Below are 25,571 nucleotides of genomic sequence, written 5' to 3' on the forward strand. Positions count from 1 at the left end.
AGGTGGGCTTCAATGAGTACTGAGTAAGTGTAGTGGTGTGAAAGCCACACCATCCACCACAACACACCCACTGTGCCCCCCACCCAACCCAGAGTATCAAAGGGTCCTTTATGAGTTGATCTGCTCTGAATATCAGCTGGTGGCTTGCTCTTTACACTTGCCTAAAAAGCACACAAGGGCAAAGAGGTCGGCCAACTGCTGCCACTGCTGCAGACTTTGCAAAACGTGGAGTCAAAGTGTGTATATATGCATACAGAATTATTTACTTGGATAATATATGTGTGTTTTGCCATTAGAAGTGTGAACTCTAACGTTCTTCCCAACTGCCAGGCTCCCACAATTGCACATTTCTACCTTCTCCAAAAGTACATGAAGTACAGGAAACCAGCAGCAGGCACCCCCTTAATGTACAAGTCTAATTATCTCTTTTTAAAACATCAATGTAAATATTGATAAAAATGTCAAAGATTTATAACTTGGTTGGGAAAATAATTTCTGAAGCCCACTAAACTTCAACCCAGTGCCAACTAAAAATACCTTCAGCAAACACTGATGTAATCTTTCAGACATATACTATGTGCTGGTTCAAGGGAGGAAGCTAAGTATGTGAGAAACAGTGTGGCAGACCACAGTAATGTAGCTGTGTCTGACTGTCTGACAATTCAAGGCTTTCATCAGTCTGAGGCTGACGGCAAAAGGGCTGTCTCAGTCACATTTAAACCAAGATGTGTCTCGGGGGAGAAGGAGACTGAGGTGCAGACTGTAGACTCACAATGTTGTAATATCAAAAGTGTTCCACGCCATCTAACCTTGCAGACAAAACACAAACTGTTTCTATAGATGGTGTAAAAAAAATACACCCACCAAACAACAAAATGGGTTAAGAGATGCAAGGTAAGTCAACAATTGCTAGGTTCTAGCTACCCAAAATGTGTCTGCAGTTTTTGACAGCAGGACAATGAGAACAAAATGCCTTAAAGGTTATATAAAATTTCTTTTGTATTTCAAGTACCAGCAGCGTAACAGTAAATAGTAAGCTTGATATGTTAATTTTAAGAAATTACATATAGGTATCATTACAAAGAATACATATGGTTGAAAGCAAAGCTGTGAAAGCTTTAAATGGATTAAATTAAAAGAAGAGAGAAGTTTTACCTAATTTGAAAAAATACTAAGAGTAAGTGATGACACTGGGTTGACAAAACACTAGCCACACTTGTATGTGACCCTAAAGCACTGCCAACCATCCTGTCTGACAACTCAGCATCTAACTGTTTTCTCAGACAGAAACAGACTTGTATTATTTAATTGTATCATGTCCAAAAACTCTCAAAATTAAATCAAAGTGAGTCTCTCCCCTGCAGCTGTTAAATTAGTTTGACTGACCAACCCTGTTTTCTCCTTTGTCAAGTGCTAAATTTTATTCTTTTGATTTAATTTTGTGTCTGTCTGCAAGAAAATAAAAGAAAAAGAGCATGAAGGAGAGAAAGATGCACACCAACAATAATGAAAACATCCTCCAGTATTATTAATGGGCTCTACAATTATATGCTGCAAGAAAAAAATTTCACTTTGCACTCCTTCTGTCTGGAGTATGCATACTTTCCTTTACTATCCCTTTCAACTAAAAGACATCAAAATACTATCTTTGCAACTATGTAGATATCTAAAGAAAAACAAAGATTTTCTGTTTCATTTAGCATGAGGTAACATGCACTTAGCTCATTCTAACATGCAACCCTGCTCCCCAAAACCACCACATTCAATCTCACTATATGAAAACAGGTCAATGCAGTCTCGCATTATAGCAGGGTGTGTGTGTGTCTGTGTGTGTGTGTGTGTTTGTCTGTGTGTGTGTTTGTCTGTCTGTCTCTGTGTGTGTGTGTGTGTGTGTGTACCTATGCGGAAGTTGGGTGAAATATTCTTAAATCCTGGCATTGATAAAAGACAGATGTCCTGACACCGTGCCAGCAGAGAGGCTGTTAACTTTAACAGTTTTTGGAGCACAGAAGAGGGTGGGGGGCCACAGAGACAGAATGAGTGAGGACAGAGGAGGTGACAGGAGGAGGGTGGTGTAGACTAAAAGAAATGAAAAGGACGAGAGGAAAGAGGATAGAAGACATGGCAGAGTGTGGAAGTGGTTAGCAATTTGACTGGCTGCACTGATTTCTCTTTATATACCAGAAGTCTTAGTTGACCTGAGGATAAGGTATAAAAAGGTTAATACGTCCAATAAATTGTCAAAGGTTCAGATTTTCACACATTGTCTATGTACATGTGCAGTATGTCTAAACAGACTGTTGTCTCCTCTATGTGTCTCCCCGTGTGGCCTCTGTATCTCTGCCTGCCGTTGTTGTTTTTTTATGGGCCTGTTGTCAGGCACCCGGGGTGTTTAGATTTACACCCAATAAACAATCCACCATTATGTCTGGATATTTGAGACCATTTAGCACGGCCCATTAAATTTTAGTGTTTCAGAGCCAAAGTCAGTGGGCAGTCTCATCACCACAGTCTGCACAATACAAATCTATTTTAATTCTTTCTCTACCACTTTAGAGGACAGGAAAAAAAAAAAAAAAAAAATTGAAATAAAATACTTTTAGAGGAGTTTTGACAATGAACTGAGGTTACTATCTATATATGTGTGTGTTTGTGTGTGTGTGTCTGTATGTTTATATAATGATTTTATGATACTAAAATGATTTCAAGAGATAGTATTTGAGTTTGAGCTCATTTACCTTTATAGTTGGCCTATTATACATTTTAAACTTCTTATGATAAAATAATTAAATGATTTCTTTTCAAGTTCTACTTTTACATTGCTTGAAATGCAGCTGATTTGGCAAATATCCTTAAAGCCAGGATAAAAATCTGATTTGCTTGAGTATTAATTTGTCTTGTGTCAAGAATCTGAAATAGTAGAACTCCAAATTTGGCAGGGACTTCTGTGATCATATTTATTCAGCTGTAGGCCAAAGAAAGTACAAGTGCTTATCACTGTGACACGGACTGTATGTAGAGGGTGTTTTCATTTGTTTTCATTAATCAGTACAAAAAACTGCATTAGAAATTAGAGCTTGTTAATTTTGACCTTCTCAAAGATCTAAAACTTCATCTGGACTCTCTCAAATCTCTCCTAATATGGAGTCAGACAAGCAGTCAATGATGCTGACTGGATAACATAGCTGAGCTTCAGCTCACAACCAGGGGCTATTCTGACACATATGGATACTATTTGACCAAATGACCAGATGTTGATTTCCCAAACATGTCCATCGTGCCAGCCGCTGTTATTGCAAGAGGTTTTGACTAAGAATTTGTACTAAAAAAAGCAAAAGGGGAAAAAATCTCCAGATCTTGATGTTCCTCTTGTTCTAGTGATTTCTACCTCATACACTGGCAGGCTGGAAGTAAAGGGAACTACTAGACAGCCAAAATACCTGAAAAACAATCCTAGAATTCAGTTAAGTTACTTGTTTTCATCAGTGATTCCTATAACACAATCACAGGTTCATTCCAAACCTTACAGACTCTTTTACTAGCTGCTATTTTCACTAAATACTAAGTTCGACCGTTAACACAGTACTGAAGTTCATGTCTGTTCAGTGAGGCTATGAGTACTTGTGCTAAGCTAACAGCTGCTGTGCTAACACGTGTTTAGTATTATTTTCCCCCAGTGGGGTCAGATTCATCGGCCCTCTCTACTGGCTTAATTGTCTGAGAACTGAGCTTCAGTTCTTAGACACTACCCCAAACCTGGCCGGTTAGGGGCAGTGTCTGTGTGTGTATGTGTGGCCTTGAGTGACTGGCTGCTGAAATTGCTTTATACAGACAGCTGGGGTGAGAGTATGAAAATTTCTGTCAGCCTGTGAGTGCTGCCTGCATTGAAGCATATATGTATGTCACAGACCATGTGCAAGTGTGTGTATGCATAGAAAAGTATGCTGCCTGCATGCAAGTATGTGAATGTGCACATATGTCTGCACAAATGTCTCTGTTTGTGTGTGTGGGTTACCTGAGGTTAGTGTTTTGGCTGTCCATGGCCACACGGGAACCATTTGGACTTGGGCTGCTGGAGAAAACAGGAGGGGAGAGGGGAGTAAAAGACAGAGAAAGACAAAGAGGGAGAAAATTACATAAAAGAAAAGGTGAATGACATTGAAGGGGATTGGAGTATTGAAAACAACAGGGGATAGAATTAAAAAACGGAACAGTTAGACAGGACAGAGAGGATAAAGAAAAACAGGAAATGGATGAAAAGACAACAGAGACAGTGAGAAAGATAGGAAGAGGAGTGGAGGGAATGAAAAGACCATTGGTTGATAAATGAGACAGACAGAGGATAAGGGAAAGGACAAATAAAGGAGAACAAAAATATAAGGTGAGATTAATGAAGCCAAGACAGTCAGCTATGATTATCTTACATCAGACAAAATCACTGCTGAAGGATTCATGACTATAGTGTGTCTCACAGCTTCCCCAACAGTTTTTCCTCCCATTTCAGGTTATTCCAGCATCCCCAGACAGCAGTCATCATGTCCATTTCCAGGACGGATAGTGTGAGTGTGAAGCTACTTTTAAAAACACTAAGCTGCTTACAGTCCTTGGCAGAAAATAGGAACAGAGCAGAGAGTGGCTCTGAATCTCTTCCACTAAGTACAATGGGCTGAACAAAATGTTTGTATTTTTTAAAAGCCATATATTAGATGCATCAACTCTGACATTATATAAACATTTAATCCACTATAACTGAAACTGGTGTGAAACAACAGATAATTTGTTGTATTCCATTGAGAAAAAGTGACCCTGTTTTCTTCTCCAGTTTATTTACCTCTGTTTACATCTCACAGTCAGCTCCTCAATAAAAACATACTCTTTAGAGCTTGTTTGAGGATATCTGGTATCTTATGATCAAATGGCTTTACAGTCATAACCCATTGGTTGTTGTTTCATTGAGGTTATTGTTATTGATATCTGAGTTTTTGTCACCAATAGTATTCAGGGTAGAGGGGAATGTTAACTATATAAAGCAGAAGTAAATATACAGATTTGCATGCAGCAACACATTTGACCATTTTTCTGTTTTGGAGAAGTTGTGTATAAGTGCACTGTTGCTTTTATGTGGAAAGATACAAATACTGGAACAGAAAAGGCACGATTTTATTTGTCCTTGGTAACACAAATGTAAACCACAGTCAAATTAATGCCCTTAAAAAATCCTCTCCTGGGGGCTAAAACACATTAATCAATTATACACTCACTTGAGCACTAGATGCAGGTTAGCAGACAGTCGCGGGTCTGTGAACTGTGTTGTTCGATTGTTGTGGTCGACGAAGTAGACGCGGCCGGTGGCTGTGTTTCTGATCTCCCAGCCTGGTGGCAGTGGGCCAAGCTCCTCACAGTTCACATTGCTTAGGTCCCTGAACAAAATAATTAGAAGCCGTTAGCAACAATAATGCTACAAATTAAATGTAATTCTAAATTAAACTATAAATAAAAACATACATACTGCATAAAACAAGCAGACCTGTTGACTAAAAAGCATTGATCACTCGTACTTTAGGGTTATGATGCACTACTATATAACTGATTGGCCTCAGATGGGAGAAAATGTCCTCGTAACATGGATATTTGAGTAACTGTTGTTAACAAAGCTGAACCACCTCCTTAGGTGTTGATTCCCATCAGAGTTATTTATATTCTTTCCTGTGTGGAGTTCAGATTTTTATGAAGTTCACTATCAAACAAGAGACCCTGCTCTGCTGTGGTTTTACATTTTTACAACTGTCACTAGGTTTGATGCATTGCTAATTGTGTTTTAAAACTACAATAAAACTGTGCACCAGTTCAATAAATCCTTCATTTTTGATAAAGGATAATTTAATAACCATAATTAGACAGTAGTCTTTCAACAACACATTCAGTGAAAGTAGTGGTGTAAGTGATGAAATATGGGTTGGCAATAACATTTATATGAAAGTTGTATGTAAAAAATGTTTTCACAAAAGCTTCACAAAACTCAGCCAATCAGAGAACAGGACAATAGCCTTCAACAGACACAAGAGCATCAGCAACATTAGCATTGCCTTACCAGTACCTGCTCTAATTTCTTCATTCTTCTTCTGTCTTGTACAATGACATTCCTGTCAGTAGAAACCTAAGTCCTGATCTGGGACAACGCCATAGCCTAAGGAGGTCTTGTACCTCTGTGTGTGTGTGTGTGTCTGTGTGTGTATGTGTGTCTGTGTGTGTATGTGTGTCTGTGTGTGTATGTGTGTCTGTGTGTCTGTGAATCCTTTGTCCTTGTGCGAAATAAGGACACATCACTCAGGGACAAAGTACATGCCTCACTGCACTCATCACAACATTCTGGGTCATTTTAGCGGCTCTGTCCAAAATGACCAAACCCAGAGTTGCTGCTGTGAGTTGGTGGTTACACGCATGTGCTTCATCACTGAGGAGCAGCAGAGACACGGCCAGAAAAGTAACGCAACAGCACTGCCTGAAGTCTCCAGTGAATTAACTAGTGGGCTTTTGAGAGTTGGTGAAACAGTATGATTGAATGCAGAACCACTGGCCAGTGGTATTTTCAGCCCGACATCTGTCCAAAAATTTTCTTCCACCTCCACATCGGACTGAGAGATCATTCATTTGGCTGACCCCAACTTGAGCCTGAAATTTGACTAATAAGACTGTTTTTGAACACATCCCTGAGAAATTAGGTCTGATACAATCCAGTCGAGTCCAGATTGTTCCTGTCAGTTTTGGGAATATATGTCAGGTTTTATATTAGGATTAAAACAATACAGGCTGTCAGCACTGTGGTGCAGTTATCTTGTGTTTAAGTCAATATGTTGTTAATTTTAAGATAATTATGCTCATATTGATCTCTCTTAGTGAAATTTATCAAAAGAGACTTAGAAAGTGCTTTAAAAACATGAAAAATCTGAACAATAAAGATGAAAAATACACAAGAACGAATGCATAATAAAAAATTACCTAGGTACACGGGGGTCATGCCAGGTGCTGACTCCAGTCTGTGTGTGGAGGAAGTACACCTGGCCCTGCTGAGTTGTTCTTTGCTCTAAAAAACGGAAAGACAGTTCAATTGAATTATTATGTCAGAAGGCAAAAACAGCACTGAAACAAGCTTGGAACTGTTGGTGGGACTGCTGTTCTGTAGTCTAGTCCAGGTGGGTACAAGCACGGATAGTGAGTTTGTGTAATTTGGAGAAGGGGAAGTCTGTTTATAATTGATGTGACAGGCAAACTGCTGGGACAATGTTGAACTAAGAGTTTCTTAAGGTGTGTGCCAATGTAATCAATTAGTTCCTCTCCAGTCTGCAGTAGGCCTATCCCAAGAGGATGGGGAAAATAAAATGTGAGGGATATTTATCAAAGACTTCCAAAAGTGTTTTTCCTTGCAGAGAGTTCCTTGATGCATCCTAGTTGCCTTGTTTTCTCTTAAAGATTAGCGTGAGCAATGAAAGTCATCCACTCCTATTAATCTCCAAAACCAAAGGAAGTGGAAAGGAAAATGCTGTCATTCATTCCAAACCCACTAATATAATGTACTGTAAACAAATAAGGGAACCGAGACACCAAGATGAAATCTGAGGAGAATGGTTCTCATTTGTAATCCGTCATTGGCTTGTTGGACCTTTGGTTCCATCCAGCTCATGGATGAATGGAGAGTGAGTGTGTGAATGTTGGCACAAAGTGTGTGTGCTGCACGGGCGTGGTGCTCATTTGTGTATATTCACCCGCTAATCCATCACTACCCCCCACCCCAACTTCCTACTGGCACAACTCATTTCCTACCCACCTCTCCCTGTCTTTTTTTCCCCCTCACACATTCCCCCTCTCTCTCTCTCTCTCATTCTCTCTCACTTTCTCTCACCACACCCAGCCACTGGTTCAGAGGGTTCAACTGAGGAAGAAAGCTCTCTAGCTGTTGGGCATCAGTGACTCATTTTGTCCGACCTCAGCAAGCCTCAGTGGACACAGCAGGACATTTCAATGGGGGCACAGGTCCAACAGTGCCATTCTAAATCACTGGCATACAGCCTCACACTTAAAATAATAATTTATTTTACAGACTCTGTGGGTATTGCGGGCTGCACTGTGGCTGACTCTGAAAGAGCACTTTTTCTGAAAAAACATTCAGATGTTGGAAAATGTACTTGCTTCTGCATTATTTTCCCATTGTGTTTGAATGCCATAAGTAAGGCCAGCTTAAGAATTGCAGTGCAATTAAAAAAATAACCAGTAACTCTAAAAACTAACTAACAAAAAAAAAAAAAAAAAAAAAAGTGCCTTTCCTGAACTAAACACCAAGTTATGAATACCCTGCTTTCCCTCCTTCTCTTCGCTGTGGGAATATCAGACTGCAAAGCCAAAACATTCCAACACTGGAAGTGTTTGCAAACAGGAGAGGAGAGGAGAGGAGAGGAGAGGAGAGGAGAGACGGGGTATTAACACACAGAAAGAGTTGAATTCAGTTGCCATGATGTGGTGCTGTGGGAAGGAGGGAGAGAGGCGGTGGAAGGGGATTAATAGAGAGAGTGTGAGTGGGCCTAAGGATAGAGCAGATAAACAGACAAAGAGAACAAGAAAAGCATCACTGCCTCCAGGTTACAAACAAGATACGGCTCAAGAGCAGCTCATCTCGTCTTTGATCTTTGTTGTCTTGTATTTTTTAGGGTTTGGTCTGGGACCTCAGCTCATCAGTAACCCTATACAATGCAATATGACTATAGCTGACTGATAGCCAGCCAACACACTCCAAAATAATCGAAAAACACAATCCTCAGTTTAGCTACTGTGGGATTTGTTCACCCTCATAGTTATAGCACAGGTTTTTGAGATTTTCCACATCAGTTCTGTGTGGACCTGAGCAGCAAATCCTACAATCACAATGGGACAATATAATGTGATGTCATGGACACTGCCTTTTTTATCCTCAGTGCTCACAATGAGGAGGACAGATGCAAAAATAACAAAAGACTCAATCGGGCTTTCTCTGTTTTTATAGACTGATTTCTAAACAAGTAATCAGTTAATGGAAGGAGGTATTATGTCCGTGTGTGTGTGTATATGTCAGTGCTGTGTCTCTCACCATAACCCTCAGGCAGGTCAGGCGGTGTGTGCAGGTGTGTTCGACTCATGTAGTTACGATGCCGCTGTGACCGAACCCGTCTCTCCTGGATCCGCGGTTCACCTGGTGGGCCGCTGGCCTCAGCCCCATTAATGGGTGTCATCACTGGTGTGTTCTCATCCACCACGCAGCTCAGTGGACGCCCTGATGGGCTGGAGTACTCTGACGCTGGTCTGGGAGAGAGCAGAGAGTGCACATGTTCATGTGTGTACAGGCTATGGTCCTCTGTGTGTGTGTTCTTCTGTGTGTAATTTTAAATTACCTTCCATTTTTACCCCTATTTTCGAGTTATAGTTTCCAAATATATATTTATATGTTATACAGAGAAAATATTTTAATAACTAATCGGAAATAATGAACATTTAAAAATTTGAAGAACATTTTGGTTAAACGATACCAACAAGTGCAACACAAGTGTTTGTTTTTGTTCCCAAGCGTTACGTGCGTGATGGAGTGTTTTAACTGAGTGAGTGATAAGTGGTTGGCTTTTGGTTTTGGTGAATGTATGTGACTGTGCACCATATTCACCTCTACTTGCAGGAAGCTGGGTGCGAAGGGTGCAAGAACGTGTGTTCCTGTGTAAAAGGCGTGCTACGTGTTAAGTCTTAGCAGGTTTGTGATGTCTAGACATACACACAAGTGTAGTGTAATTTCTGGAAACATCTTGTGTCATCAGTTCTCAAGGGGAAAAATGTATTTCATGATTATTGTTGAGATTTAAGTGATACGGATGATTATGGATTGCATAAAAACAAAGTCCTCATAAGACTACAGCAGAATCTGAACGTGTGTTTTTGTGCTACTGAACAAAAGGGCTTTTAAAGCAGATACCTGGTAAGCAGACACAAACAAAGACAAGCTGGCTTATTGACACTTTGCATGTCTGACCACTGTCTGGCTGTCCAGAGTTACTGACGCCTTGGCTATCTAAAACCCTGGACCCTTGTCTGCCAACCCACAGCCCACCTGCTAAGCCTTCCACACACTCTTCCTCCCTTCCATTTCCTTTTTCTCCATGCTCATTTAAGTCCCACCTCTGTCTCTTCTTTCCCTTATCCTGTTTTCATGTTCTACCACTCTTGCCAGATTCTGAGCCAGTCTTCCAAGTCTACTCCGCCAATGTGTCCTCTCACAACTACCTCATGGACCAGATTGTATTTGTCGTCAGTCAGGAGCCAGTGAAGAATAGTGAAATAGTGAAAACAAATGGTTACAATCCAAAACCATCTGCCTAAGAAAAAACAAATTCTGAAGGTGGGACATGAAGTTTTACAGTATTCCTTTTTTTTTTAATTTGATAGGTAAATGTAATGTAATATACCTGCAAACGTAGCTTGCATACATTCACAAATAAAAATATTTTTCTCTTTGTATTTTTTATATTACACAATATTTGCACTGTTGAATATTCAAGACAGAAAATTAATAAAATTGACCAAACTACCGTATTCCTCTTTCTGCCCTTCACTCACATTATCTTCTTTTTCATTAACCCTTTCTCTCCAGTCACTCTGTCAATTCTTCCTTCTACACAATCCCTACCCAATCATCTTCATTCTTACCATCATCTTTTCCACCTCCCCCAATGACCTAGCACTTCACCTTTTCCTCCTTGTTCTGCTATGCTGCCTGGGGTCACTAGAGATGTGTAGTAAGAGTGGATGAGGCAGCGGCAGACTGGTGCTATTCTTTTGCACACTTCCCTAACGGCTCCACTGATATGGGCCAAGTAGGAAGGCGACAGTTGTTCCTGCAGGAACAGGGGCCAAGTAAATCCTGGCTGCCTGACTGGCTGGCTAGTTTATTTAGGTGTGTATGTGTGTGTATAAGTGTATTGCAGTGGAGTAGGGGGGGGTAAGGAAACTGACAGCAATTCAGTCATTACCAACAGACTGTTATTCTTGTGTTGTGAGTGGAGCTGAGTGGAAGTTTTTTTTTCTGAAAAGGGAAGTGGAGGAAAGTACAACAACTTAAATAGACCCCCCTGCTTTTTTGTAGAAGGTCAAGTTTGTTGTGGATTACAATAGAATGAATGCTTAACTAAAGGCAGACAGTAGAATATTAATGATGATATGATTTGGGCCATTGGAAAGCTCCCACCTAAATATGGCTCACTTTTATAAAATATTCATAATATTCTACATCATTTGAGGTCATAGCTGCAGATGTGTGCATGTGCGCATGTACCTGGTAGGCCTCTCCCATTGCGTGGTACGTGTAATGTGATTCAGGTACTGTATCCTTCCAGAGGCTGTCCTCCTCTCTTCCCAGCTGTTTTATGACAAATTATGACAAACAGGTGAGAAAATGTATCATACTTGGTATAAAACAATATCAAAAATAAAAACAAAGCAAAACAAAACACCTTTGTCCACTTTTGATACATCTAAGAACATACTCAGCTAACATCACTTTCAACGTTATATCCCTTCATTTTATAAATGACACGGAAATGGAGAACCAACAAAAGGCATACAGCTGAACCTTCAAAATCTATAATTTTTTTATAAACAAATCAAGAATTAGAATTAAAGATCAAAGAACACATCAAAGAATTCATTACAAAGTTGATAATCTCTCCTCACAAGGCAAACTAAGGTCTCATATCGAGAATAGCAATATTCACAAATACTGTTCACAGACTATATAACTCACTTTTCAAACTAGCCCCCTGCCCTAATACATGCCTCCAAACTATAAGTATAGGTTACTTCACTATAATTTGTCTCTGACAGAGTTCAATCAAAATAGCTCCAGAAAAATCAGAGACTTCAAGCAAAAGCAATGTACTGTGTAGGATAACTCATTCTAAAGGAAAACTTGTAATAATACTCACCCATCGGGTAAGTCATTGTCGAACAGACGACTGCAGTCCACCACCGGCCCTCCTGTCCCAATGCGATCCCTGGACTGAAGACTTACTACATAGTTAACACAGACAAGGAAGATTGTAGATCAATAATATTTTCCTACCCATACGGCTCAAAAACTCTGAGATTTAATTGAAAGCGTCCCACCAGAACTTCTGATTGACAATTCACTGTTGTCTGGAGTATATTGGAGCCATAAATATAATACTGCCACTGTAGTTTTATTTTATGCAGATACACAGGATAACATAAGAATGTACACACATATCGATAGCTTGACTTGTTCTTTATTCTGAAATGCAGTATATGCAACTGAAGTTATGTTTCTTACCTACTATCTGTCCTCTCACAGTATCATTGTCATTGGGGCCCAGCTTATTCAGGTCCAGTCTCTGATCTGCAGGGCAAAAAACAAACAAACAAAAAAAAAACAGAACCATTGATTCACCATCTGTCCCCATTAACAACCATGAACATGTTCAGGATTGTTCAGACCAAAAACATCTCTGTGTTAAAGAACCGCAAGATGCTGCGGAAAGTTTTTCTTCTATAAAAAGGTTTTCAATTTATCCTCTGTTGAGATGATCACCAGGCAAAGGGCATAATTACCCCGTTTATGCAACAAAGTAATCTACCAGGAATAAGCGATTGCAGATATTTGGCCAACACAGGGCATTGTCGAATAACCTCAGATTGTGTTGTGGCAAAACTTGAACCAAGTTCAGCGTTTCTACCACATTTCCTTTTTTTTGCTGGAGCTGTCTGTATCACCAGCTTTTTACACAAGCCTAATGTGGGTCTGAACATGGTCCCACAGGTCCAAGGAAGGTGTATTGATAAACAGACTTCATATACTATGCATACTATAGGGGTATAATTCAGTGTTTTGTGTTTTGAATGGTTCAATTATCTGTTAAGGACATTTACTTTTATTTAATAGTGCTGCACCTTGTTCAAGGAGGCTGAACAGTTCAGAAACTCCAGCAGTACCACTACCAACAGGGACCAAACTAACCAGTGCTGGAAAGCTTGTGGAACCTATATTTTGTTCAAGACATCACTATTGTCAAGCAGCAGAGTTTCCCTACCATTACAAGACTTAGGCGCAGTGCCTAAGTCTAAAACTATGCTGAGGGTTCTCTATCGCTCTGGAGAGGAAGAATTCCATTGCGGTCCTAATGCAAGACAACATTTTTTTTTTTCTGAAACTTATGTTTAAAAAAGTGGGGGTTGTTCTATATTTCAGGACTAGACAATTATGTAATAATTAAGAAATAAATTCATGATGAGTGAAAGAAGTTCTTAGTGTCTCCTGATGTTTTAACTGAAGAAATAAACCAGGGCAAAATCTGTCACCCAAGAATTACGTCTGTCACAGATTATGAGCTAAAAAAAGACAGTCTGAAAAATGTTAACTGTCAGCGAAAATAATTGTGCGAAAGGAATGAGAGTGACAGAGGAATCAACTTGCTACAGTAACTCAGTCAGCTGACTAGTGGTAACTGGTAAAGTGAGCTGTCTACAGACGTCCAACCAAACAACAATTTTGGTCAGCAGCCAAACACTGTCACATTGTCAGATGGCTATGGGAGGATGAGGAAACTGTAGTTTAAATCCATGCATTAAAAGTCTTGTTTTACCAGTATTATTTTGTGTGGTGCACAGTTCGATCATTCACAAAAATCCGAAGGATTACTTCAGGACATAGTGCTCACTTCATCATAAATATTGCATTGATAATGGTACAAAATTATGTGAAAATATATTAAAAATGTGAAAATGTGAAGAAAAAAAAAACATCACTCTACCCTGCAGAAGAAATGCCTTTGCAGCTTCTCTCATTTTGTGTGAAAAGATTTAAATATGGAGACACCAAATGTCATAATATTTTGACACAAATTCTTTTAGCAATCTTGTTGTGTCGGCAAAGGTAAGAACTCATTGTCTGCTCATCACAGGATACCACTGCCAGACACAGACAGAACACAACCCAGGAAGACTCTGAACAAGATCCAGACACAGATACACTGCAGTCTCTCTCTCTCATTGCAGAAGAGGCTGAAAAAGTCAGAGTGAGAGTGAGTGAGCAAAAGGGAGATAAAGAGATGCCTCAGTTCTTCATGTGCTAGTACTAAAACCAAAGTCAGACTGGACTTGTCATGTCTTTGTCATGGCTCGCCTGTATGATTTTGTATGCACATAAAATAGTGTGTTTCTTTGTAAATATAGGCTAAGCAGATCTCAACAAACTTGTAACTTGTTTCCAGACTTATTTGTGTTTGTGTATGTGTGTGTGCGCATCTGTACTGGATACGGGTCTAGACTAAACAGTGATGGTCCAAGCGTTTCATGGCTAGAATAGTAAGCAGATTTTTCTCGTAAATAAGAGAAGAGAGAAACAGAGAGACACAACATTTACAAACCTTTAACCATAAGCCTTCACCACACCATGCAATTCCCCTGATTTATGATAATTGTGTGTTTTAATGAACTAAGTACATCAATGTGTGTTGATATGTGCATGTAGACAAACAGGAGCTGACTGTGTTTCAGTACTAGTTCATTTAGCTCTTGCACATCTGTCTCTGCAAGTGTATATATGTCTATTCACATATGTAAAAACTATAGGAAAGGCAGCATCACAATCAGAAAATCAGTAAATATAATTAATCCTTACATCAACACTATAAATACTACACACAAGTAAACAACAGGGTTCAAAGCAAGGCAGACTAACATGTGTAGTCAGTCAAGTCATTTTGAAAAACTGGTGGTGTGTGTGTTAGCAAGTTTGTGGGTTCAGAATTGGGGCAGAGGACTTAGAGATCTGTGCCTCCAATGCTACAGGAAGTGGAGCTCAGTGTAGAGCTAGACACACCTCTTGTAAACTAGACAATCATGCTGGATCCCCTTTTGGTTTGCAAGTGTGTGTGTGTGTGTGTGTGTGTGTGTGGGTGGTTGTGCGTGTGCAGGTGTGAAACAGCTTTGTGAGTTTGTGCTTGTAATGGATGACTAAGTGAGCTATATGCACGAATGTGCCTTCTAGGAACCAAGGCAATTCCAGTAAAATCTTTTGCGTGTGTGTATGTGCTGTTTCTATGTTTGTGTCTGTCTGTGTGTGTGTGCACTTGGTCAGACCACAGACCTGGCACTGTTCTTGTGTCTGCAGCACACAGGACAAGGACAAAAGGATAAAGTGAGCACTGGTGTCTTGGCATAAATCATGTCTCCCTGTCCACTTCCTGTGGCTTCAATAAAGTATCATTTCTGCCATGTTTGCTGTACAATAAGTGGCTGCTGTGGAGCCTAACGGGGGCCTATACTGTCTGTTTCTGTAAGTTGTGGGTAAATCTACGGGCAAATCACGTGGCAGCCAGTGGGGTAAAAGTATTACACCAGGCTTCCATGGCCGTCAAGGTCACTTTTCTGGCAACAATGATGCTGCTGTGGTTCTTGGTGGTTTAGGGAGTGACTTTTATGAGCCAAGAATGTCATTTAGGAGCAAACAAAAAGGCTGTTGGAAACTTTTCTTAACTCTTATGTGAAGTATTTAGCTTGACAGTTTGGACGCTGTTACATCTGGGCCAACCAAACTACAACTGCCTACAGTCATGGAAGTATCCAACTATGCAGTTTGGATAAAAAAGCATCCAACAAATGGCAATTATATTCAGACAGACAACTTCTAAAGTGGTTGTGGGGCATGGCTGTTTGGAACGGATGAATGGAAATAGGGAAAAGGCCGGTTACATAAAAAAAGGGGAAAAATGTAACTCGCTGTGGTGGTTCTAGCATGTATCTGACTGTTTTAGATAGGTCAGGAAGACGGATTGAAGGACAGGAGGTGAAAGAGTGGAGGGAATGTTAATTTAACAGTAAGGACTATGGTTAAGTGTGAATGTGTCATTATCAGCTGGCTGGTACTGCCAACAAGGCAGACAGGGCTAACAAACATGTGGCCATGTGGACTGCACAGAGAAAATAAGGCTCCAAATAAGTTGGAAATCAAAGTGAATCTTGTGCCAAACAGTGACAATAACTGTATCAGCAGGACTAGGCCTATACCTCCAAGAATAAGAACTATTTGTTTCCTTGACAGAAAGCTGTATTGCTCTAAAATGAAGTGTAGCTATTCATTGAGTCCCAGATGCCAGATGTCTAGAGCAGGCAATATTTCTGATATGTGTTGCCCAAAAGAGTTGCCTGTGTACTGTGGCCATAAATCTTACAGCAATGAATGGCTGGCATAGGAGCAGCAGCAGGCTTAGAGCTGGGGATGCTACAGCAGCACTGTTGAAAGAGCAAAACATGTAGCAGCAAGCTAGCTAACTTTCTAACTGCTGCAGCCAGATAAAACAGAGGCACAGGAAAGACAGTCACTCTAGTTCCCGAATATGACGTCTGTCTCTATGTTGGAGACAGTAGGCCTAGCCCACACATTTGTCTGTCTGACTACGTGTGCTAGGTGCAGGATGTATGTGCATACATCAAATCAAAACCAAAACAACTTTATTTTCTACCTTTGTTTGCAAGAGAGAAATTATTCAGCTTGCATGACAATCAACATCAGAAATTACTTCATAGAAAAAACAAAAACATAAAAAACAAACAAACATAAAAAGCAGGACAGAGCTTCCCCATCCCCTTACACTAACAAGCCAGACTGGCACCTTTGGGTAAAGGCCACAGTAAGCATGCAGAGGGAGCATGAAAAGAGCAGACACCCATGACCTGTTTTCAGTGAGTGTTTGAAGACATGCAGTATGCATTTACGCATAAACAGATATAAACAGGTACCTACAGCCAGTGTCTTTGAGTCTGTTGATGGCATTGGACAGGAGGCGGACACAGCCCAGGAAACCTGCGCCCTGCTTTTTGTGGATCTTCTTGTGGTTCCATACACTGATTGTGATGGAGTCTGCCTTTCCAATGTATCTGACGGGGAAAAGAGTGAGTGAAAAAAAACAAGTCAATAGGACAGAAAAGAAGAGTGATGACAAAATGTCATTACATATATAATTTCAAAATATACAGGGAGGCATGGTGTATGCTTGTGTGCACATTGCAGGGGGGCTCAAACCTCAATGAACTAGTTTTTTGTCAACTGACAGGAAATGAAACTTGGAAATTAAATTAACTCATAAGCTAATACAACCTTGTACTCAAAAAGACGCTCCCTTACATGAACTCACACACTGACTAAAAATAGACAAAAAAACCCTTAAACTTCTATATTGCATCTCTTATGACTACTTCTCCCTGACAGCATGAGTACAATGCACACTGTGTTTGCAGTGTAGACCTTCAGACTTTGTAATGAGGCAGATTAGCTGATTTTAAGTAACTTGTGTGTATGTGCCTGTGCTTCTGCAGATTTAGCACAGCTGAGGCCAGTCTAGTCGTGGTTGAGGAACAGAGGAAGTCCCCGTGAAGTGCTCCACCACAGTCTGAGATCCAGACAGCTCTTACAGTAAACACACACAGCTCACCATTCAAATGCACAATCCCACATTCACTGACACACACACATACACGTGTAATTACAGCCCAGCAGTTAGCTCTGATGCAAAGCTTTATATTATGCTGTATATCACTTGCAAGGAGTGGGGTTTCCCTACTAAACACATCAACATGTACATGTAAGCCACATCACAGAAGCTGGCAAATTGTTGCAATGAAATTAAATGGAAAAAAAAATCCACGATCCACAGAGGTTAAGTGTCCTGGGATTTAGTTTGTAGTTATGGTCTGAAAATCTGATCAGGATTACAGCAGCAGGGTAGCATCTTGGCACTTTACCTTTTTCTCTCTTAGCAGATGCTGATGCGTCTGGGAGTGTGCTTTATTGCACTTGCGATTATGATCTCATTCTAGTCATTTAACAGTATTTAATGACAAATGGATAAAAGAACGCAATAATTTTTGCCATGAAAGCTCCAACTTTCTTTTCCAATATGTGAGTTAATTAAAATCTTATTTGCCAAGAAGTGGATACTTTAAGACTAGAAACCACTGGAGGTAAGCTGTGCAAAATTCACTATCTTTTTGAAAGGTTTCTGTCACACCATGATATGAAGATATGAAGACACAGAACATTTCACAACTTGGAGGATATTTACTCAAATATGAAATGAGAAATAGAATAAATTAGCTGATTGTGTTTTGTTTATATTTGATCTGTGTTTCTAATCAAAGCAATGCTGCTGTTTACTTTGATCAAACCCATTTTTACCAAGCTCGTCATTGATTAGGATGTTCTTCTAATCTTCGAACAGCAAATGTACTAAGCATTGTACTACTATGCTTCAATGTGTTTCGCTGCATTTTGTGTGCTGTGATGCTATTCAAATAATCTCTCTGGGGACATTATAGCGTTCCAAGATTAATCTCGGGGTCTTCCTTTCACACAGTGTGGTTGTGAGTTTAGCAGGTAAATGTGATGCTAATATGTGTCGTGTAAAGCACCATTCCGAAGCCATAACTTTAAAAAAAAAAAAAGGATAAATGAAATGGCAGACGAGACAATGACTTAGCGTCTGAGGACAAGAGAACAGGTAGGCCAATATGTTATTTCCTCAGTCACAATTGCAGAGCTAAAACAGTGTTAGGTAACCTTGGCATTATATAACATTGCAGGTACTGATGTAATTATTACAACACTTCTATCAACAGCAAATTTACACTGAATGGGGATGGCCTGACCTGCTAAAAGGAGAGTTAACTTTTAGCAATGATTATTAACTGGACAGCAAAACAGATAGGAGATGACACAGTATAATTTAAGACTGAACTGACTGTGACTCCCTGTCTTCTATAGATGGTTGTTAGCATAATACAAACTCTAAAGGCCACAGTAGACTTGGTGTAGAAACTAAATCAATTTGCTTTATCCAGACAAAAGGACACCCTGAACCAAATTTCTGAACAGGACTGCTTTCTGCACAAGCCCTAAGCTGCACAGACCAGTTCTCACTGTGTGACCATCTGAAACAAGTCAATGTCATCTATTGGCAATGTTGCCTTAAATTCATGCGCATTTATTGCATATCTGTGCTAACATGTTATCCTTAATTCAAAACATTTCTAGGCTTGTTTTTTGTTTTTATAAGGCCCTAAGGTTTTCTGGAGGTGATAACATAATAGCTGCTAGATGACAACAAAAATGTTATGCCAAAATGCTCACAATAATAGACGAATTTCCAAGTAAAAGTAAATGTACACATTTTATATATAATCCTGAAGATTATGTCACATGTAATACTAGCCATTAAAGTAATTCATTCACAGGTAATGTTATAATATAGATAATATTAATTCTTATCTGAAATGTCATAATAATGTAAGCTATTATATTTATTTTATTCTTAAATTGCGCAATTGTTGGCATGTTCCTTTTTCTATTCAATTTTAATAAGAAACTACCACTAAATATACTTTGCAATTACAAACAAGTACAGGAAACTCTAGTATGATTAACTACTTAACACTTGGGGTCACTGGAGGTCCCTCAACCCAATCTATAATGTGGGACAATATAACATGTAGGTTCATTTGCGGGGGCAAAAGACCAAGAGTCAGATATGAAACCTCCTGCTATCCAAAGATAAAGGTGGAATGGCTCTACCAAAATTAAAGGAGTACTTTTATGCTGCTCCATCAAGACTAGTCTAATGTTGGTGCAAGCCAGATTTTGGAGCAAAGTGGAAAGACATTGAAAAAGAAATATACCAATAGCCAATTTAAAACATGAGATAAAGATCTATACAAGAAATTGTGAAGTTAGATAGTATATACAGTATATACATTAGATTTATGGTTTAAAATGTTAATAAAAATGACAAAAATCAGAAAGACACAAAAATTTAAAATGTTTAGCACTTTACCTTTTAGCAATTTCAAAATGGCCCAATATGACCAAGGATTTAAACATTAGGCAACAAATGGAATGACAGCTTGGTGTGTCTCAGAAAGAGAGGGAGCGCTGGAGAATTTCCAAAATTTGAAAGAAAAATATGATCTAGGGACAAATGATTTTTAGAGATTTCTTCATTTAAGAGACTATTACAGAAAAGAAATCCAGCCAGATCCCTCCAAGGAAATGAACGGTGTGATCCAAATCATAATCAAAGTTTATAAGGGAAGTAACAGAAGAATAATTTCGCCATTATATCAAGGATTAAACATTAATGAAAAGCACTCAACAACAAAAAAAAGGAAGAAGCAGCTTAATATGGAAATTACAGAATACGATAAACAAAACATGTCACACATATCACACATCCACCAATTCATGGATATGGAGTTTAATTCTCCTGAAAAAACTTGTGCATTTCTTCAGCACACCTAAAGTTATGAGATTATTATGAGATTATTATAAGGTTATGTTAAACTGACAGTAGAAATGTTGGAGAGAGTGTGGATCATTTGATGTAGATCACAACATGTCTTTGGAAATGTCAAAAAATAACTTTCGGGAAATGGTATGTGAAGTGTTAAAAAAAAATATTACGTTATAATATCCCTATCAGTTGAAAAACACTTTAGCTTTAATTTAGCTGAAGAAATTGAAACATGAAGCAACAGATATCTGGTAAAAATAGTTATTAGCAAGTAAAAAAAGCTCTTACAAGGAACTTGGGTAGAGTACAACCACCAACAAATATCCAATAGCTGACAATCGTGAAGAATTTTTCTCGATTGAAAAACTGACACGAGACTACAAAAAGCACTACTGGACAAAAAAAAAAAATTGAGAAAATGGACTATATACAACATTCAAATTGGCAACATCAACAGACGTTAAGTATGAATGTAGTGAATGTATCTCCCAAGCACTGTTTGTTTCTATGTTGCTGACACTGTTTGGTGTTGTTGATTTTTAATCTCTCTCTCTCTCTCACGCACACGCACACACACACACACACACACACACACACACACACACACACACACACACACACACACACACACACACACACACACACACACACACACACACACACACACACACACACACACACACAAAGTGGTTACGGCAACAACAAAAATAAGGTTAAGCACTCCTAATCCTACAGACAACAGCAGTGGAGGGGAAAAAGTTCTTGGGTCAAATTCAGATTGGCTTTCCAGAGCATACTAAATCCCTGCAGGACTTCCCTGACTTTTTCTTGCAGGAGAACACAGGTTACAATGGGAAATCAAAAATATAATTTCTTTCCAGATTGGATATATTTCATATTAATATTGGATAGCCTTCAGTTGTTAACATCTATAAAGACAAAAATAAATCAGAGTGGAGATTCTACAGTTCTGGCTTGTCCATATTAAATACCCTGAACTGATTTATGTAGCTGGAGTTGATGCCAAAGCATTCTTCCTTACTTCCCTCAAAACTTACTGTTACCTTACTCTTACATGGACCCAATACCTCAGTTTAGTTCTCTTCTTCCACTTTTGAACATCAATAACAGAGTACAAGAAGTTCTGGTTGCTATGCTGGCACATGTGGTGTAAGTGTCTCTTGAAATTGCCTAAACATTTGCTTACAGTCCAAGACCGAGTAAGACAACATACTTAATAAATATACAATCAAAAATATTTTCCATTTCTAAACATGAAGCAAACAATTTGCTTTATGTTAACATTCCCTCCAGTTACAACCCATGTTTTGACTGTGCCAACTCACTGCAGACAGGAATGGGGCAGAGAGAAATCTTCCCCAGTTTAAACCACTACCAATCAATGTCTGGAGTTACCTAATTTTGATTATGCTGTGGGTGGGTTTGTGTGCCATACGGAACTCCAAGGCTTGTGGTAGGTAGGATGTGACAAAGAGATTCAACTTGGCAACTACTGTCAATGCATTTTTAATACTGATGACCAAAAGGATAGTAAAACCTCACTGTAGCCACACCATAAGTTTGTTTAGCATTTTATTACTGTCTTGCTCAGGCAGGATGTGTGAATACTGGTAAGGTAACACAGGCTCTCATGAGGAAACAGGGTATGCACAGCAAAACATGTACAGCATTTAATATAGAGTGAAAGCAGAGGGAGCAGAGAACAAATCTGCCCTTCCAACCAAAGCAATGTGAGGAGATGTACTGAAAAGGCTAAAAATTGGAGGCCAAACATGAGAAGGCAACCTGCCAAAACCAGACCTACATACTACTATGAGTTCATGAACTTTCCACACTTACAAATGTTTTCAAAAATGTGGCTTGGTCAATGGGTCCTCAAACATCTTCTGCAAAGGACACCAATATAATTCATACCTAGAGCATCAATTAGAGTTAACAAACAAAAAAAAGTAGCATTTTTGTAGGGTATTTATGATCCGCACTATAGAGCTTCAAACTCCCTGGCAGTATCAGTATCATGTGGGAAAAGACCCCACCTCCTAAAGCTGAAGGCTCGAGATAGAGTGTGTGGTGAGCTGGAAATCTGCCAAGCCCACACTCCCATCTGCTTTCTGTGGCATGTTAGCCATTTCCTGAACGAGAAGAAGAGGCCAGGGGTCGCTGGTGAGGAACACACTCCTCTGAGAGGGTGGGGTTCTTGGGGGGGATTATGTAAATACGGAGGGGATCTGAGGTTTATATTGACAAGAAGCATTGTGAAACAGGTGTGTTTGAAAATGAAACGTGTGCCCAGAAAGGCCAAATGTATCTGTAGTTACATGCATATGATAAGGACATAAGTACAGTCACATGTGCATGGACATTTAAATTATTCAGAAACATACTGTAAACAAAACTGTTTCATTATAATTAGGACTAGTGACAATTAATTACATGATCAATTAATCTACCTAATATTTTATTGTTTAATCATTTAATATGTAAAATGTCAGAAAAAATTGTGAAAAAAGTGCATCTAAAGATTCCAAAGTGACAACTTCAAATGTTAACCTACAAAAGACTAAGAAAACCAGAGAAGATTCACATTTGAACTGAAAATTCGAATTTCTGCAAATTTTGCTTGAAAAATTCCTTTTCCAATTAATTGATCATCAAAATTGTTGCCTATTCATGGTCTGTTGATCGGCTATCACGGCAGCTCTAATTATAAAATCATATTTGCTGCTTTTTCCCTAAATGATTAGGTGTTAATTTTATATTATTTTATAATTTATCTGTTTAGAATGGCAGTACAAGATATCCACTGTGTACATATTTTCACCTTGTAACTATTCACCTTTCTGTCTTTTGTAATTCTTCACCTGTTGTTCCTTTCATGGCTCTTTCTTTCTCTTTACTACATATTTCCAACTCTTTATATCAGGCTTCCTTTTCCCCTCATTCCTTCCTCTTCTTCCACTGTTTCCCTCCATCTCTCATCATTATGTAAGATTGGTTGCCAGTGGGTCCTTTGGGTCCTATGGGGTGATCACTCCCTGTAACGGCCTGTCGACACAGACCTCAGTACAGGGAACATTCACATTAAATGGCCTCAGTGAAACACTTAAGTACATACTTCCATAGGGGGAACTTGTGGAGTATAATGTTCATCCTGTTCAAATCTATTTGGGTTCTGAGGCCAATGGACAATATTATGACCACATTTTGCTTTAACTCTACAATGTAGCCAGCAAACATGAGAACCTTTTCCCTCCTGTACCCCTTTTGGTTTCTTTGACCTCTGCATTATTCATAGATTTCTATTTAAAATACCAATGATTTACATTTTCATTTCTGAGACTGAAAATGAAAGGAGAGCTTCCTTGATATATATATAAAAAAAAAAAAGCGGGTTTCAAGAATCATGTTACATAGATTCACAAAGGCATAGTGAAGGAATAAGTGGCTCACCCTGAAAGAGATTACTAAAATAAAGCAGCGCTCTAAATGTGCGTGTCCCTTTGAGCCACATTTGGCTCAGAGAAAGTGAGGAGGCCTGAAAAATACGAGTTAGACAAACTCATTGTTCAGGAGTGCAAAACTATTTAGAAAACCCCATGTTCTAATACCCAAAACAGACAGAATCTGTTATTTGAGAAAGGCAAAAGAAATCATATCGGTATGGGTTGTGTTTTCCCCTAGAAATCTCATATGAATGTATCTGGTGAGCCCTGTCTTATGGAATGTCTAAAATCTCAATCTACAAGATGTTTTGTTCACATGTAAAATGTCTCAAAAGGTTTATAGATGGGTGTTTCTATACACAGAAAAGAATCTACATTCCTGAAACATTTGTCATAGCAGTTGTACACAGAGACATACTAGAGAGCAAAACCAGTATACATTTCTGAGACAACTATAGTTTCTGTACCGTTTCAATTTTCAGGTGATGCATTACCTCATACACAAATCCATCTTAACTGCACACACACACACACACACACACACACACACACACACACACACACACACACACACACACACACACACACACACACACACACACACACACACAAACACTGCATTTGTTTCATAATGAAGTGGCATACAGCAACATGTCACACTACTCCACAGCCCCCCTGTTGACTTACAGATCATAATGTTGATTCCACTTTGGGTCCAGCGTATTTCTTACAGTATCCGTAGAGTGGCATTGTCCTGAACCGTCCACCACCACTTTGGCAAAGGGATCTGGCAACCCTGTAAAAGAAGACAGAGGCAAATGAGGGGTTTTGTTTTGCATTTATAGAAATCTACTGAGGCCACTAATACCCCTTTCATGGAGGAGACACGTGTGTGACAGTGTGACATGTTCAACCCCCCTCTGGCCCATTAATGAGACTGCAATCACAAGTTTATCTCTGGTTGTCACCATTCACAGAGACTTAATTTGGCAACTGTAGTTGTATAAACTTTATTCTCAACCATAAAATTACACACAACTACTTTGCACAAGTACCAATTAAAGTTACTTTTCAGTTCTCTCTGCAAGCTCTCCCACTTTTTTAGGACTATTGGGATAGTTTGTTAAATGCCGTTAAACATCAAATTTGATCTCCATCTCTAACAGAAACACTTGTTGACCAAAGCCATGCAGTGCGTCTGACCCGAATTCAACTCAGGTTGGGATGAACGGGGTCAACGGCCCATTCAGATGCCCGTAGACACACATTTTGCTGTGTCAGCCGGAGAGGGGTATATGAATGGACCCCAGAAAGAAAACTACTGGTCTAATGAAGCAAGCATCTTGTTTTGTGGATTTTGGTCATGCTCCTATTTCATATGGTTACAGATACTTTACCTAACTTCAATTAATCTCGTGTAACCAACATTATCACTGTCCAACTTCTCAGAGCACATTTCAGGACAGGCAGGTTAAACAGGGTGGTGATTTTTTTCCAACACTTAATCTTTATCTGATTTTAAAAAATATTTAATTAAGTTATCCAAAGATGACAACCAATTAATGTTAACAAAACATTATCCTATATGAATCCTTTGTGTGAAACATTTACACAGCAAAGAGAGGGAGTGCAAGTCTCTCACAGTATTTTATTCACTGGAAATCTGATAAGGGATTCTTCTTGGTGTGTTTATCTGGCTTCTTTGTGTTGGTCTGTGTGACTGGGCATGCATATTTTAAAT

General features: G+C 39.2%; 1 protein-coding gene across 2 annotated transcripts in view; it reads right to left on the reverse strand.

The window, feature by feature from the left end:
• The window catches only part of LOC120800152 (E3 ubiquitin-protein ligase SMURF2-like), a 66,639-nt gene that overhangs the window by 12,121 nt on the left and 28,947 nt on the right, over positions 1-25,571 (reverse strand). The window contains exons 3-11 of one of the 2 annotated variants that reach the window (XM_040146019.1): positions 24,518-24,626; positions 16,829-16,962; positions 12,359-12,424; positions 11,994-12,078; positions 11,345-11,428; positions 9,119-9,330; positions 7,000-7,084; positions 5,262-5,420; positions 4,016-4,069 (exon numbers count right to left, since the gene is read on the reverse strand). In XM_040146019.1, coding sequence (XP_040001953.1) covers positions 4,016-4,069; positions 5,262-5,420; positions 7,000-7,084; positions 9,119-9,330; positions 11,345-11,428; positions 11,994-12,078; positions 12,359-12,424; positions 16,829-16,962; positions 24,518-24,626 — 988 coding nt within the window. Of the gene's footprint in view, positions 1-4,015; positions 4,073-5,261; positions 5,421-6,999; positions 7,085-9,118; positions 9,331-11,344; positions 11,429-11,993; positions 12,079-12,358; positions 12,425-16,828; positions 16,963-24,517; positions 24,627-25,571 lie in introns of both variants that reach the window. The other variant, XM_040146018.1, reaches the window with a different exon arrangement.

This window comes from Xiphias gladius, chromosome 15, assembly GCF_016859285.1.
Source record: "Xiphias gladius isolate SHS-SW01 ecotype Sanya breed wild chromosome 15, ASM1685928v1, whole genome shotgun sequence".
Lineage (NCBI taxonomy): Eukaryota > Metazoa > Chordata > Actinopteri > Istiophoriformes > Xiphiidae > Xiphias > Xiphias gladius.